This window comes from Dendrobates tinctorius, unplaced genomic scaffold (genome assembly GCF_039654945.1).
Source record: "Dendrobates tinctorius isolate UK_male_01 unplaced genomic scaffold, ASM3965494v1 ptg000046l, whole genome shotgun sequence".
Taxonomy (NCBI): Eukaryota; Metazoa; Chordata; class Amphibia; order Anura; family Dendrobatidae; genus Dendrobates; species Dendrobates tinctorius.
The window spans coordinates 38,511,323-38,527,866 of NW_027361714.1; the positions used below are offsets into that span (position 1 = coordinate 38,511,323).

General features: G+C 48.8%; 1 protein-coding gene across 4 annotated transcripts in view; it reads right to left on the reverse strand.

Moving 5' to 3' along the window:
• Positions 1-16,544, reverse strand: part of LOC141089434 (MFS-type transporter SLC18B1-like) — a 164,642-nt gene that overhangs the window by 102,557 nt on the left and 45,541 nt on the right. For all 4 annotated transcript variants that reach the window (XM_073575839.1, XM_073575838.1, XM_073575840.1 and 1 more), the window contains exon 4: positions 10,695-10,768. In XM_073575839.1, the coding sequence (XP_073431940.1) occupies positions 10,695-10,768 (74 nt within the window). The remainder of the gene's footprint in view (positions 1-10,694; positions 10,769-16,544) is intronic.

Genomic DNA, 16,544 nt, shown 5'->3' on the forward strand with positions numbered 1-16,544 from the left:
GGACTTTAGATATAACTTCCCTTTACACAGTTATTGAACATGAAAAGGGTTGCAAATCTGCGGAATTCTTTATGTCAGAGGCTAAAAGCTTTCCCAGCGACCAAATTGCTTTTATTGTCGATTGTATTTATTTTATACTCACCCACAACTATTTTTACTATGGAGCGAACTACTACTCCCAGAAGTGGGGGACCGCTATGGGTACCAGATTCGCGCCGTTATGCAAATTTGTATGTTGGCAAGTGGGAACATGAAACCATCTTTCCCGAGGGCAGGCTGCGCGCGAATCTGGTACTCTGGCACCGCTTCATAGATGATATTATTTTTATTTGGTCTGGTGGGCCTACTCTTTTAACAGATTTTATTGATGAATTGAATAAAAATTGTTATTTTTTAAAATTTACCGCAACTACTAGTCTCACGGAGATTAACTTTTTAGACTTAAAAATCTTTATTGAGGACAACACCATTCAGACACAACTATTTCACAAACCCACTGATTCAAACAATTATATTTCGCTAGAAAGCTGTCATCTCCCAAGTTGGCTTCTTAATATTCCAAAGAGCCAATTCATACGGGCTCATAGAAATTGTTCCAAGTCACAGGACTATTTAACTGAGGCTGAAACTCTAATCAAAAAATTTTGTCAAAAAGGTTATGATACCCAATCCCTGCTAGCAACCAGGGAATATATTGGACATATACCAAGGGAACAATTCCTCAGACATAAAATAAAAAATAAAGAAAATATTAGTATAGACGAGATTCCTATCATCACCCAGTATAATTCAAATAGTCAAATTCTCAGAAAAATTGTAAATAAACACTGGGGTATTTTGAAGAATGATAAAATCATAGGGGAAGTTCTACCAGCCCGCCCTAGGTTTGTCTTTAGAAGGGCAAATTATTTAGGTAACCTGGTAGCCCCTTCTATTTCAATATCTAAAAAAGGCCCCAATTCTCATTCACAACAGCAATTAAAAGGTTTTTTTCCCTGCAAAAAATGTGCATCTTGCAGAAAATTAGGCAGTAAGAAACAATTCTCTATTATAAATAAATCCATGGAGATTCAGATTCGTGATTTTATCACCTGTGACACGAAGGGGGTGATATATTGTATCACATGTCCATGTGATAAATTATATATAGGTCGAACGATACGTCCCTTAAATGTCAGAACTGGGGAACATTTACGGAATATTTGTAAGAAATTCACAGGTCACCCCCCCTCTAATCATTATCTTACACATCATGGGAGCTCCCTAAGGGACACTAAAGTGACTGGGATTCAAATAGTTAAAAGAAGTATCAGGAAAGGTAATTTTATCCATCAGATGTCCAGGGTGGAAAGTAAATGGATATTTGAATTGAATACTCTGATCCCAAACGGTTTAAATAGCGAGATTGAGCTATTTGCTTTTAATGCATAGTATAATGCTCCATTGCTATATACTGGAGGCTATATAAGGGTTCCTCTTGCTCTAGGGGGCCATCCCTGAAGAAGGAATCAGTGAATTCCGCAACGCGTAGGATTTGCCATTGCTTTCTGGCCCCATCAGCGCCCCATAGGGCTTTCTTGCCTGTCACGTGATCTATCACGTGACTGTGACGTCACGCAAGGTCCTTCAGCTTTTTTGGACCTTGCAGGCCTGCTTTTGCAAGCGGCGGCTGGTACTCTTACAGCCTGCCGATATACACCTCCAGCTGCGCGCCAGTCACCGGCCGGGACGGCGGCATGCTAGGAGGTAGCACCCTTTAGCTCCAGTAACTTTTTATATACCTGTGTCGGGGAGTATTATTGGGAAAGGACCTGGAAATCCACCCTGCATTCTGAAGACCCTTTTCCCTGCCTCGCCAGTTTTTAGCTTCAGTAAAGGTAATAGATTTCTTCATAAGATATCTTTATTTAACCAAGACACATTTAATTAGCGCAAGTTTCTATCAAGTTTATTTATTGGAATAAGAAACAGTTACAACCATTAAAACATGGATTTTTGTGGTACTCACCGTAAAATCCTTTTCTCCGAGATGCTCATTGGGCGACACAGGACTGTGGGTGAATGCTACTGCTACCAGGAGGCTGACACTAAGTGAATGAAAAAAATGTTAGCTCCTCTGTTGTGAGTTCATTTTCTGGTCTACCAGTTGTGAGTTCTCCTTCCAGGCTCCCTCTGGTGGTAACAGGAGGTAGTGAGGCTGATTTAATCAGTAGAGATCTGCCACCTGATAATGAGGATGACGATTGGACCTCAGGAATCTCAGACTGGATTTAAGACAGCCTCCCTACTCTGGTGCTGGTGATTCCTTCTGCTTGTCAGGTCTTGGTTCTCAGCTCTGTTCCAGTCAGCTCAACCTAAGTTTTTCTGCTAATGTTCACACTTGATTTTGTTGTTCTATTCAGTTTTTTGTGTGGTCAGCCAGCCCCGGCTGGGGCTGTGCTGAATTTCCACTCTTAGGCTGGTTTCACATTAGCGCTTTTTAAGCGCACGCACGGCCGGGGGTAGCTCCGCCCCCGAGACGGCTCTCTGCCCGGCATGCCCGCCCCTTGCTTGTAGCGCCGCCTCCTAGCGCACAGCGGCGCCTGCGATCGGCGCACCCTATCTTTAGCATAGGGTGCGCAGATCGTGCGCTAGTTGCGCTTTGACCTGCGCTGCGCACTTTTGACGGTGCGCCGTGCGCGCCAAAATCAAACTTTTCGGATTTTGGCTCGCACAGCGCACTGTCAAAAGTGCGCAGCGCAGGTCAAAGCGCAACTAGCTCACGGCCTGCGCACGATCTGCGCACCCTATGCTAAAGATAGGGTGCGCCGATCGCAGGCGCCGCTGTGCGCTAGGAGGCGGTGCTACAAGCAAGGGGTGGGCACGCTGGGCAGAGAGCCGGCTCGGGGGCGGAGCTACCCCCGGCCGTGCGTGCGCTTAAAAAGCGCTAATGTGAAACCAGCCTTATTTATCTGTATTTGCCAATTTGTTTTTTGTCCCTTATTAGATTGGCCTCTTTTTGCTCTGTCTCACAATATTTCAGAGTGCTGATATAGTGGGAGAAGTCTAGTGACTTCAGGGTTAATTTTGTTATCAGAAGTGTTGGACATTATTTTGTAGGGTTTTGGGCAGATTGCAGACAGTGTCTTTCCTTACCTCTTCTTTCTAGTTAGTTTGGTCCCCATCATTTGCTCAGCCTATTTTCCAGCCTGTGTTTGTGTTTTCATCTTGTTTCACCGTCAATACACGTGTGGGGGCTGTCTATTCCTTTGGGGCAGTTAGTTTTCCCCTTTTCTTGCTTTAGGCTTATTTAGTCCTCCGGCCGTGATGAGGCGTCTAGGTTCATCGTAGGTACGCTACACGGCTGCTGCCAGTTGTGTGGTTAGGATCAGGGATCTGCAATCTGCATAGTTACCAACCTCTCTGGTTTTTCTGGGGCTTAGCTTGTTTTAGGTTTTTTCCTCCTCGGTGACCAATTCATAACACTCCTCCTCCGCAGAATACACCCTCGCCCTGGTTGCCGGCAAGACCAGTAGGAGATCCAAAAAACAGACAAAATGAAACCTAATGCAGGTAACAACATGTCTAGAAAACCCAGCTACCATCAAAAATACATATTAGCAAACAAAAAAAGGGCCAATTGGCTAACAGAGTGGGTGCTGTGTCCCCCGAACGAGCGTCTCGGAGAGAAGGATTTTACGGTGAGTACCACAAAAATCCATGCTTCTCCTTCGCCTCATTGGGGGACACAGGACTGTGGGACGTCCTAAAGCAGTCCCTGGGTGGGAAGTCGACTCACCAGTCCAATCTATACGCACCTGTCTAAAGGTGCGCCACCGCTGCTTGGAGAATCCTTCTACCCAGGGGCAGAATGGTGGCTCAGTGGATAGCACTGCAGCCTTGCAGCGCTGGAGTCCTGGGTTCGAATCCCAACAAGGACAACATCTGCAAGGAGTTTGTATGTTCTCCCCGTGTTTGCGTGGGTTTGTGTGCAAACTGTAAAGCGGAATATGTTAGCGCTATATAAAAAGATTATTATTATAATACCCAGGCTTGCATCTGCTGAAGCCTGAGTATGGATATTGTAGTGTTTGGAGAATGTGTGCAGACTGGACCAGGTTTCCGCTGTCATGGGAAGCCTAGGTAACTTTAGGCTGAAACCCCGGGGCCCCTGCGGTGTCCCTCAGAGTAGGGGCAACCCTGTCTGTCCCTCAACCCAGGGTTTACACTGAAGGTGTGCCTGCCTGGGCCTCCTGTCCTTGTCTCCTGTCCAGCCCTAAGCTGAACCCACCACCCTCCACTCAGTGAGGAGACCAAACACCGGACCCCACTAATAAGTATGCACAGGGATAAAGGAAACGCACCACATCGCGTACATACAGGAGAATACAATAATGTGCAAGGGCAACCAAAAAATACAACACAGGGAGGCAAAATGGCAACAACGGAATATACTACACCAGAAACCGTATGCTCCTTAGACCACCACTCTAGACCGGTATCGCTAGCACAAGGCAAGAGCTATAGTCGGCGACGCCCATAGTCACGCAGGACAATTTAAAGACAGAGGGCGTGGCTAAGCCCTCAGCCAGAATGACAACCTGGTTAACCCAATCCAAGCCGGATCAGAAGACCAACCAGCGCCGCTGAGAACCAAGTGGTAGGATGGGGTATTACCGCTGTCTGCCGGACACCCTGGTGTGAACAGTGTCCGACATGACAGACGCCTTGCAAACCTGCTCTGCCGATATCTGGTGCCGAAGAGCCCAAGAGGCGCCCACTGCCCGAGTTGAGTGTGCTCTGATCCCTGCTGGAACAGTTGCTCCTCTGATGCGGTAAGATTCCTGAATCGTCAGACGAATCCACCTGGCTATGGTCGATCTTGAGGCAGCAAGTCCCTTCCTGCGACGCTCAAGGAGCATGAACAGCGTGCAGCCCGTGACACGTACCTCCTGAGAGCTCTCACCAGATCCAACGTATGGAGAGCCTTTTCCACACGGTGTACCAGTGCTGGGCAAAAAGAGGGCAATATCCTCATTAACATGAAACGAGGAAACGACCTTTGGCAGAAAAGGAGGAGCCGGCCTGAGAACCACCTTATCCTTGTGGAAAATCAGATGCCAGCTCCGAGACCTGCCTGACTGACGTTATGGCCATGAGGAACACCACCTTAGAAGAAAGGTATGCCAAAGAGACATCCTGTAGAGGTTCAAATGGAGCTTCCTGCAGAACACCTAGGACCAGGTTAAGGTCCCATGCGTCCAGAGGGGCCCTATAGGGAGGTACCAAGTGGGAGACCCCCTGTATGAAGGTCTTTACCTGCAGAATGGTAGCAATCCTATGCTGGAATAGGATGGATAAGGTCGATATCTGTCTCCTGAGGGAACTCAGAGCTAAACCTGAGTCTAGGACAGACTGGAGAAAAGATAAGATGTTGGGAATGGAGAACCTCAGTGGAGAATAACCACAGTCCCTACACCATGTGAAGAAAACCTTCCAGCTGTGGCGTTAAATACAAGCTGAGGCGGGCTTCCGAGCGCTAACCATTGTAGCAACCACATTCTGGCCAAGATTCAACGGCCAAGACGTCAAACCCAGGGCCCCTGAGTTCTGATGGTAGAACGGGCCCTGGGAAAGTAGGTCTTGGCGCTCTGGCAGCCGCCAGGGGACGTCGGCGAGCAGCTGCACTAGGTCTGCGTACTATGCCCGACGAGACCAATCTGGGGCAATCAGTATTACTGGGACCCCCTCTGCCTTGACCTTCCTGATGACCTTCGGAAGCAGGGGTAGCGGAGGAAACAGGTATGGGAGGCAAAACTGGTTCCATGTAAGGACTAACACGTCCACAGCGATTGCCGGTGGGTCTCAGGACCAAGCGACAAAGATGGGCACTTTGGCGTTTAATCTGGAGGCCATCAGATCCACATCCGGAGTTCCCCAACGTTGGCAAATCTGCCGAAAGACCTCATGGTGGAGAGACAACTCCCCAGATGCAAGACGCTGCCGGCTGAAGAAGTCTGCTGCTCAGTTTTCTACGCCAGGAATGTGGACTGCCGAGATCACCGAGTGGTTTCTCTCGGCCCAGCGGAGGACGTGCTTTACTTCGTGCATGGCCGCCCTGCTGCAGGTGCCCCCCTGATGGTTTATGTAAGCCACAGCTGTGGCATTGTCCAATTGAATCCGGATGAGGCGGCCTGCTAGAAGATGATGGAACTGCTGCAGAGCTAGCCGGATCGCTCATATTTCCAGCAAGATGATCGGGAGGCGTGATTCCCGAAGCGACCAATGTCCCTGGGCTGAATGATGGCAAAAAACCGCTCCACAGCCGAGGAGACTGGCGTCGGTTGTTACTACCAGCCAATGGTCTGGGGGGAAAAGGCCTCCCCTGAAGAAGGGAGGAACTCATCGTCCACCATCTGAGTGCTTGCCTGACCTGCACGGACAACCATTACCGGTGATCAAGAGAAAACGGGTTCTTGTCTCAAGATGCCAAGAGGGTGTGCTGCAGGGGATGAAGACAGAGTTGGGCAAACGTAATTGCTTCCATTGCTGCCACCGTTTTCCCCAAGACCCTCATGCAAAAACGAATGGTGCGGGGAACTGGATGGCAAAGTGCCTGGACCCCCTGCCGGAGGGCTAGAGCCTTGTCCCGAGGGCGAATTACCAACCCACGGGAGGTGTTGAAGATCATCCCTAAGAAGGCAGTCTCCTGTGTTGGAACAGGGGAAGATTTATTCAGATTGACTAACCACCCTAAGCGGGAGAGTGTATCTAGGGTGATGTTGACGCTTTCCTCGCATGCTCGAAATGACAGACCTTTGATCTAGAGGTCGTCTAAGTAAGGCAAGACAACTATGCCTTGGGAGTGCAGGATGGCCATGACGACCGCCATGACCTTTGTGAACACTCTGGGGGCGGTGGCTAGCTCGAAAGGCAGAGCTGCGAATGGATAGTGTAGGCCGTTGATAGCGAAGCATAAAAATCTCTGATGTGGAGGGAAAATGGGGATGCGCAAGTACGCGTCTTGGATGTCGATAGAGGCCAAATATTCTCCCCGTCCTATGGCAGATATGACCGAGTGGAGAGACTCCATCCGGAAATGTCTGATGCTGACAAATCTGTTCAGAAGCTTTAGGTCCACAATGGGCCTGACAGTCCCGTCCTTTTTGGGGACCGTGAACAGGTTGGAATAGAACCCCTGAAATCTTTCGTTTTCTGGTACGGGAATAACAACACCGTTGTGCAATTCGATGGCCTTGAACAAAGCCTGTGCCAGAGTTTCCATTTTGGGGGGACGAGAAAGAAAAAAATCATTTTGGGGGGGGTGCTTGACGAACTCTAACTTGTATCCCGAGGATACCAGCTTTCTTACCCATGTGTCGTGTACGACAGAGAGCCAGACGTGGCAAAACCAGGCCTACTCTGCTGGTGTCACCCGGAACTTGCCTCAAGTCATTTGGGTGAAGATCTTTGTGACCTAGGTCCCCTCAATCTGGGCTGGTGGGATCGCATTCTTCCCAACGGGTTAGCTCTATATGAGATTTGACGATCCCTGTCCCGATTGGGGCGACCTGAAACGGCGGGGTTGGTTGCTGAACCCATCCGGGGTTGCGAAAGGACCGAAACCGTGTCTGAAGCTGGTGGCGAAAAGGCTGTTTAACCCTTTGGTGAGGGAAAAAACTGCTCTTGCCCACTGTGGAGTCAGAGATAAGCTGGTCTAACGTCTCACCGAATAGGCGGCCGCTCTGATAGGGTAAAAAAGTAAAGGATTTTTTGGAGGTTGAATCTGCATGCCAAGTCCTCAACCACCGAGCCCTCCTAATGGAAATCGCATTTGCGGCAGCGAATGCCACGCAGCTAGCCGCATCCAATGATGCATTAATTAAGTAGTCTGCGGCCAAAGCGATCTGATTTGCTACCTCAGCTGGCAGGTCCATATCCTGCAAGGCTCTGTTTAATGATTCTGACCAAGAAACCATGGCCTTGGCTACCCAAGTTGCTGCGAACGAGGGAGAGAGTGCTGAACCTGATCCCTCAAACACTGAGCGAGCCAGGCTCTCTACAGTATGAGACGGTCAGTGAGATCTTTCATAAAGGAACCATTAGGTATAGATAACAGGGTCTTAAAGGCCAAGCGCGACACGAGTGGATCTACAGTCAGGGCTTCCGCCCACTTTTTACGGAGATCAGGGGCAAATAGGTATCTTGCCTCAAGCGCCTTCTGGCCTGAGAAACGCTTGTCTGGTCGTTCCCTGTGTCATTGCACTATGTCCTCAAACTCTGGATGAGTGCCAAATACTCTATGAGGCCGCTTGACCCACTTAAATGACACCTTGTGACCCGAGGCCAGGGTGGATTCATCATCAATCCCCAGGGTCTGGTTGACGGCCTCGATGAGGCGGTCAACTGTTTCCTGGTAACCCGGAGTATCTATGTCCAGGGGCTCGTCCGAGTCGTAATCTGTACTTTGCTCGTTATCGACTACTGGTGAAGGCGAGCAAGAGGCAGAGCTCATGGATGCCGAGGTACCAGATGGACTGGGAGATGCTGTGTGGGTTCGTTTCCCCTGCATCTGCCTAGAGTGAGAGCGGCCCCTGCAGGCCGGAGGCTCCTGTGAGGTGGAGGACCCCTCTAAGACAGGCGAGCCGCTGTCCATGCCCCTATCTGGGGCTCGAAGGGACTTGATTGCTCTCGTAAGCAACACTGGGCTCGGTCGCAGGGGAGGGCTTCTGAGCACTTTTGGAATCACAGGCTTCGCATATTTGTTTGCTTTGTGCCTGTGGGAAAGCGGACCGACAGGAGGTACATGCAGCATACAGAAAAGCGTGCGTCTTAGTCTTTCTGGGCATGGTGGCCCTGCTAGGTGATATGTCTGCAGGGGGGATAAGCAAATCACTTAGCCTCTGGCAAAAAGGGACAGGCCCTGCCAACAAATGGGGGGTGGACTCCTACTTCGGGGGTGACACTTACCCCAGTCCTGTGTCCATAGCCCTGTGTCCCCTTAGGCGTCCAGGCTGCGGAACAGCTGCTCCCTTTTGAAAAAAAGTGCGCTTCGGCGTGTGGGCGGATACACCGAAAGAAGAGGTGACCACCGGTGACGTCATGGGGGCGGGGCATCTGCCCCAGGCCTAGTACCGGCTGAAGCCGGGGACTAAATTTCCAGCGCCAGACTGACCTCCCAGCCCACCTCCTTCCGCGCCTCACCCCTGGATGCTACAGCTGACAGCCTCAGGTTAGGGGGGGTGGGGAAGGGGGGCTGCATGAAAAAAGCAAGGATGGTGCAGGCACTCTAACTCCATCTTCCCTCCAAGGGAAGAGGAGAGGGACCGTCCGCCTCCTTCCATCACCGCAGTCTCTGCATTGGTGGTGCAGTGGGCGCCGCACGGACTAAATGTGTGCCACTGTACAGCTTAGGGTTTCAATACCTTAGGGTGGTCAGGGCTAAGTCCAGCATCATGTCCCACGTTGCAGGAGAGGATACGTGGAGGCGACAATCCACGTGCTCGCCCGTTGATGGTTTGCGGAGATCGGACCCTTTCAATAGGGTCCGTCGCCCGTCTCATCTTCATGGGAAAAAAAAAAAGAAAGTCTGGGAAAAGAAAACAGACGTGTGCCTCCTACGGACACTAAGCATGAACTGGTCTCGCAGACAACCAGGGCGAGGGTGTATACTGCGGAGGAGAAGCTAACCTTTTTTTCATTCACTTAGTGTCAGCCTCCTGTCGGCAGTAGCATACACCCTCAGTCCTGTGTCCCCCAATGGGGCGAAGGAGAGAAAAAGACTGATATTTGAAGAATTTATGCATGCCCTGAGGACATGAGAATTTTATAGTAGCTCATTCATAAGGAACCTATGTATTAACAACGCACCATATATAAAATCTAATAAAATACAAATAACATAACAATACACAATATGCACTGCCAACAATCATATGATCACTAGATCCTAGGGGCTTAAACAATCAAGTTCTCTTCAGCCCCTCAACTGCACTGCTAACGATGTAAAATATTACATGTTAGAATTAGTAATTTCGCAGATTTCACTAAAATTTCCAAGGCAAGGAGCACAGTATTTAAAAGCTGTTTTCTATAGCAGTGAAACACTGATTTAAAGCTCCCTAGATTCGTTCTGCTTCAGTTCTTCATACAGAGGTAAAGCTGCACACTGCATTTAAAGAATACAGAAATTCCGCTATTACTATACACAAAAAAGTGAGGTCCATTTTTGCGGGCATAACAATATTATAGTTTATGTACGCATTAATTGCTGTGTGCTGACGCATAGTGTATGTATCTGTCTGTATATTGGCCAATATTTATTTGTGAACCTGAACATCAATTTAATATTAAATGGTGTGCATTCTTTATTTTTTTATTATTATTACTTGATCCATTGAACTTTCCCAAAAAGGTTTCATTACGAGATAATATGGGTTTCCATCTCTTTCGCATAAAAATAACTCATTACAGCTAGAGACCGTCCATACTAAGGTCACCTTGACGTGGTTGGATGTTTTTTTTTCGCTTTTCATTAAAGAAAAGTTAGCCAAGTACTTTGTTTTTTTTCACATATATAGCAATATTGGAATTCATGTATTCATTATTCGCAGTGTGCTAATACACAGTATATGTGTAAGTTTGTATATTAACCACAGTGTATTTGTGCATCAGCATATTAATATAACATTGAAACAAAGTTTATTGTAACATACCCGAAAAGAATTGTGGCGACTCCTGACAGAGACAAACCAGCCACAAACATAAATTTTGCTCCAATTTGAACAATCTGGAATAGTTAAAAAACAGAGATTAGACCTACCAGTAATGTTATTTCCAGGAGTCCATCCTGACAGCACCATGGAGGTTGTCCTTCCTTCATCCTTATAGGGACAGGAAATGCATGAGAGGTTAAAAGGTCCCCTCCCACTCCTACACTCCAGTGATTTTTCCAAGCACCACACCAGTATGGATGCAATTATTATTTATTGAGATTTTGTACAAGCATATTATTACAAATACAAATCATCGGGAGGGAACTACCAGTGCTGTCAGGATGGACTCCTGGAAATAACATTACCGGTAGGTCTAATCTCTGTTTTCCAGGACGTCCCTCCTGACAGCACCATGGAGAATACCAAAGTAGGAATTCCTTAGGGTGGGACCACTGCTTGCAGTGCTCTATGACCGAAGGTCATCTAGCTAGCTGCTAAGGTGTCCAATTTATAGTGTCTACAGAAAGTGTTTAGAGTAGACCAGTTGGCGGCCCTGCATATTTGCACTACTGAGGCTCTCGCCCTCTCTGCTCATGACATTGCCAACGCCCTAGTAGAAAGAGCTCTAAGCCCTTCTGGTATAGGTAATCCTTCAGCTTCGTTATGCTGAGGAGATATTTGACTTTGTCCACCTTCCCAGGGAGTGTGTAGATGCTCCTTATTTCTACCCCCATATTGGATAAATAATTTTGTATCCTGTCGCCGCTCTCGAGTGGCCTCTAAATGGCCTGTGACCGCTCGTTTGACATCCAATGAGTGAAAGAATATTTCTTTATTGTTTTTCAGGGATGGGCAGAATAAGGGTAGGACTATCTCCTGGTTTAAATTTTGGGGAGATGCTACCTTAGGGAGGAATCCCGGGTTCAGTCTTAGTATTATGCGGTCATCAAATATCTGAATGTACGGGTTCTGTACCGACGGCCTAGATCTGACCCGGCCGTTTGGCTGGGGTGATGGCTACCAAATGACGGTTTTTGGTTTTTTTTTGTGTGAGTTTGTGACGTCTATTTCTGGTATCGGCTCTTATGGGGTCTGCATAGAGCATTAAGTACCAGATCTAGGTCCCACGGGGGAACTGTTTTCCTTAACGTGGGTCTCAATTCTCTGGATATCTTTTGCAAATGCGCTATCCCTGGATGAGAGGCAAATGAGAAATCAAAGAGTACTTCAAGCTGCTATCTGAACTTCCAGTGTGTTTGGACTCAGACCTTTTATTAAATACTGCCTGGAGGAAGTCAAGGATTTGAGGGATATCTGGGCGAGATAGGTCTATGGGGGTACTACCACCTTCTGAGCAAAACTTCCTCCAAATCTTTCTATAGCTTGCACTCGTAACGGGCTTACGGCTGGCCTGCATCAATGAGATCACTTGGTCAGAGAGGCCTCTGGATTTTAGGATCTCCCTCTCTGGAACCCTGCTGCCAACTGTAGGTTCTCCAGATCTGGGTGCAGAACTGGGTCCTGGGATAAGCAGGTCATCTGCTGTTGGTAGATGGAGCGGCCCCTCCTGAGCCATCTTCTCCAACTCTGCCTGGGCCTTAAGGATACCACAAGCATTAATCCTGCTCCTTTCTCCTGGATCTTTCTAAGGATTCTTGGTATTATAGCAATGAGGGGAAAGCCGTACGGCAGTCTCCCCCCCCCATCTCTGATTAAAGGAGTCAACTCCTCTGGTTGGTCTGCTGGATTGAGGGAGAAGAATCTCTGTAGCTTGATGTTCTTTTTTTGTCTCGAAGAGGTCCAGCTGGGGGCTCCCCACCAATGGCACAAGTCTATGAAGATCACCTCTTTCAATTCCTACTCGGTGGCTCGGACTTCTTGTCTGCTCCAATAGTCGGCTATGTTGTTCCCGGAGCCCTGTAGGTATATCGCTGATATGGGGCGAACATTGTTCTCCGCCCAGGTGAAGATGTGGGCCGCCAGGTCCCGAAGCTTCCCGTGTCCTGGGGCCCCCTGGTGGCGTAGGAAAGATACTGTGGTTACGTTGTCTGACATGGCCTTTATATGTTGGCCCTGTAGACTCGACCGGCTTCGCTTTAGTGTTTCCCAAACTGCTCGTAGTTCTCTGTAGTTTGAGGACTATCAATTGATGTTTTCGGGCCATGCTTATTGGTGGCACCCCCCTTCCAGATGAACTCCCCATCTTTTCCTGCTGGCGTCCGTGACGATAGTCACGTGTGGTGAAAGGATCCAAGGCACCCTCTTGTGAATGGTCCACCACTTCAGAGATGATTCTAGGCTGGGGACGGCCGAATTTCTTTGTCCGTCTGCAGTCTGTCCCATTTTGACCGGCTTTCCTTGTAGACTTCTTGGGCTCCACTTTACACAGGGTATGCATGCTGTCAGGGTATCTAGGACCTTCATTGCGGTTCTTATGGATATTCGATCTCGCCATAGCTGACGACCCTATTCCTAATGGGTCTCTTTTCCTTCTTCCAGTAAAACGAGATTCTTGTTTTGGAATCTAATGTGACTTCCAGGAATTTTCCCGGGTACCAGGCTGCAGGTCTGACTTGTTTTTGTTCAGAGTCCAACCTAGGTTTTTCGAGCGTGGCGATTACCCAGTCGAGTTGTCTTCTTAACCCTGATGCTGAACGAGCTATTATGAGGAAGTCGTCCAGGTATGGCACGATGATTAGGCCGCTTTGTCTTAAGTGTGCCACGATCCTGGGGACCCGCATCGTAAAAACCCGGGGTGTTGAAGCTATTCCAAAAGGAAGAGCCTGAAACTGAAAATAGTAGTTTCCGCTTCCTATTTTTAGTGCGAACCGCAGGAACCTCTAAGGGTGAGGGTGGATGGGAACATGATAGTATGCAATCTTTAGATCTATTGTGCACGTTGCGGCATTCTGATCTATCCAGGGGTTGGTGGTTTTAGGGACTCCATCCGAAACTTTTGTATCGGATCCATTGGTTTAGTGGTTCTAAATTTATAATGGTCCGACTCTCCCTCGAAGGGTTTTTTTTTTTTTTTTTTTTTACTGTGAAGAGAGTTGAATAGTGGCCCTGACCTCGCTCTGTTCCTGGAACCAGAACCACTACTTCTGATCTTAACAGATCTTTTACGCCTGCCCATATAGGGTCTATAAGGGTTTTGGGCCGGGGATTTGTAACTACAAACCGTGCTGGGGGGGTTATGAATTTGCAGGTATAGCCCTGGGAAACTGTATTCAGGATCCGCTGGTTCTGGGAGATGAGCCCCATGCTTCCGAGAAGTGTTTGAGGCGACCCGACTGTTATGGCGTCACTCCTGCTCCAGGAACTTTGTCCGGAGCAAGAAGGGGGACCTTACTTATTCCCCCCTTCTGGTAATCCCAGTGAGCCGATTTCCCTTTCCTTCTACATTCCTGCCTTTGGAAAGGACGGGACCTCTGAAAGGGAAAACCTTTTTGTTTCCCCTCGGGAACCATCTTTTTAATGTCAGTGGCATTCTCCATTATTATATCTAAGACCGGTCCAACTACCTTCCCGCCTGAGAAGGTATGGCGCCTAACCTATTTTTCCACTGGTAAACCCCTGACCAGATCTTCATGCATATGGCTTGGCGAGCAGTCTTGGATAAAGAATTATTCCTGGCCGGAGAAAACGCACCAATTCGGCTGAAGCGTCCGCCAGGAATCCAGTTGCAATTCTCACAGGGGAAGGTCCTCTAAGAAATCGCATCTAGGGGTTTTCCCTGTAAATTGGTGCTCTAACTGGTCAATCATAGATGAATGGATCTGGCGACCGATGTGCCCGCCGCACTGGCCTCCCAAGCCCTCTTTAGGAGCCCGTCGGCCATCTTATCCAAGGGTTCTCTGGGACTAGAGGAATCTTCAAAGGGAATTGAAGTCTTCCTTGACACCCTGGCCACTGGGGTGTCGATCTTAGGAACTCCATCCCAAGTGTTAACCTGGTTGACGCTAGCCGAGCCTAAAGTCTCAAGGGACAACAAGCCGCTTCTCAGCGTCCTCCCATTCCTCTAGAATCATTTGTACGGATATGGCGACTGGATATCCTTGTCCGATGACTGACCGGACTCCCATCCTGGCTGCTTAGCGGCTGACACCTGACTAGCGCAGTCCCGCTCAGCCTAACAGGGCCGGTCTCTTAGTATGGGGTGGATGTCTGAGAAGGTAACAGTCCTGGGATGGAGGTCTGTACCTCCTTTCTGACCACTGTGCGTCTCTCAGCAAAGAAAGAGGCCTTTTCGCCCCTGACTATCCTGAGGGTAATTTGCTGGCACGTATAGGCATTCTATTAGATCTGCCCGATTTCCTAGAGGTTGATGCTGCATGAGTCGGTGCAGTGTTTTGCTATCATGAAGCACAGGAGCTTTTTGGTTAAAGGTCCTGTCTTTCTTAAGTCATGTCCATCATGCCCAATACTTACAGACGTTGGTGGTTCAGGGTGATCGCTGGCCTTCACAGCGCCTTTCATGGCAGTGTCCCGTATGGCCGATTCACCCCGCCACTTTGTCCTACCTTGCCTTGAGTGGGTGGATTGATCCTCATGCCGTCTGCCACTCCATTCCCCGCTGGGACGCCACTGGAAGACATCATCTGGCGCCCGGAAGTGATGTGGGAATGATGCGGGATGCGACGGCGGGAGCCCCGCTGAGGGGAAGGGGCTCAGAGTCCCGAAGCAGCGCTCCACGGGATGCCTGGTGGAGAACCCCCCCTTAGGGGGGTGCTGCCCCGGACCATCTGATGGGAGGATTTGGCGTTTGGACCCCGAACCCCCTGGCCCGTTGGTAAGCTTCTTCTTCTTGCTGGATGCCGCAGCTATCTTCCTCCGCAGTGCTCTCGTGCCTGTCCTTACAGGGACAGGAAAAACACTGGAGTGTGGGAGTGGAAGGGGACCTTTTAACCTCTCGTGCATTTCCTGTCCCTATAAGGATGAAGGAAGGACAACCTCCATGGTGCTGTCAGGAGGGACATTCTGGAAATATATATTACTTCTATGATTAGTAAGACCAGAAATTTTATGTTTAATGCAAATGTCAAACCGTCAACACATGTGCAGGCTTGGACTGGACCACAGGAGAACAGGGGAATCCCTGGGTGGGCCCCTTGTGCAGGAGTAAGCTACTTAGCCGTCTCTCCCCTCCACCATGACCAGCTTTTGGCCCAATACATTTGATTTTCTAAATACAGACAAAAGCATCATCATCATTCATTTAACAATCTACTGCTGTGTGGGAACTAGACTATGTAAGAATTTTAAGTTTTATAGTATTGCCACAAATGGTTGACACGCTGCATGAGGTCACTGTTACTACTGTGAGCCCTTTCGGGGACATATGTGGACACTAATAATTTTAAAAGTTCTACCTTGTGTGGTACAGTGAAGGGTGTTTTACTGGATGGGAGATATGTTTCTCCCAGCAGATTAATGTTTGGCCGGGTTTTTTCCTAAAGACAGGACCTGCGATGATGTCAGGGTCACGTGATCAGCCCATGTGATGTCTATCTCATTGGTGGGAGGGGTTGGGCCCTATGTAATGGAGGTTGGTAATTGCCACAGGGAGTGTGTGTTTCTGGAAGCTACAGGAACTTGGCTGGACTCAGCCTGAAACTTGTATACAGGTCCCCATGCTGCAGGACTACAGCAGCAAGACTCGGAAGAACCCCAGGAATGGCACCTGGCGGATGCCGCAGGACCTGGCAGCCGCTTAGTTAAGCCCGTCCTATGCAAGGGGTGAGTCTGGGACCAGTGGCTCTCCAAGCTGGAGTATGTGTATGGTTTTTTCTTATGTTCTGTTAACCTGCTGGTTACTAAGTGACATTAAACCACTGAAACTGGACTTTA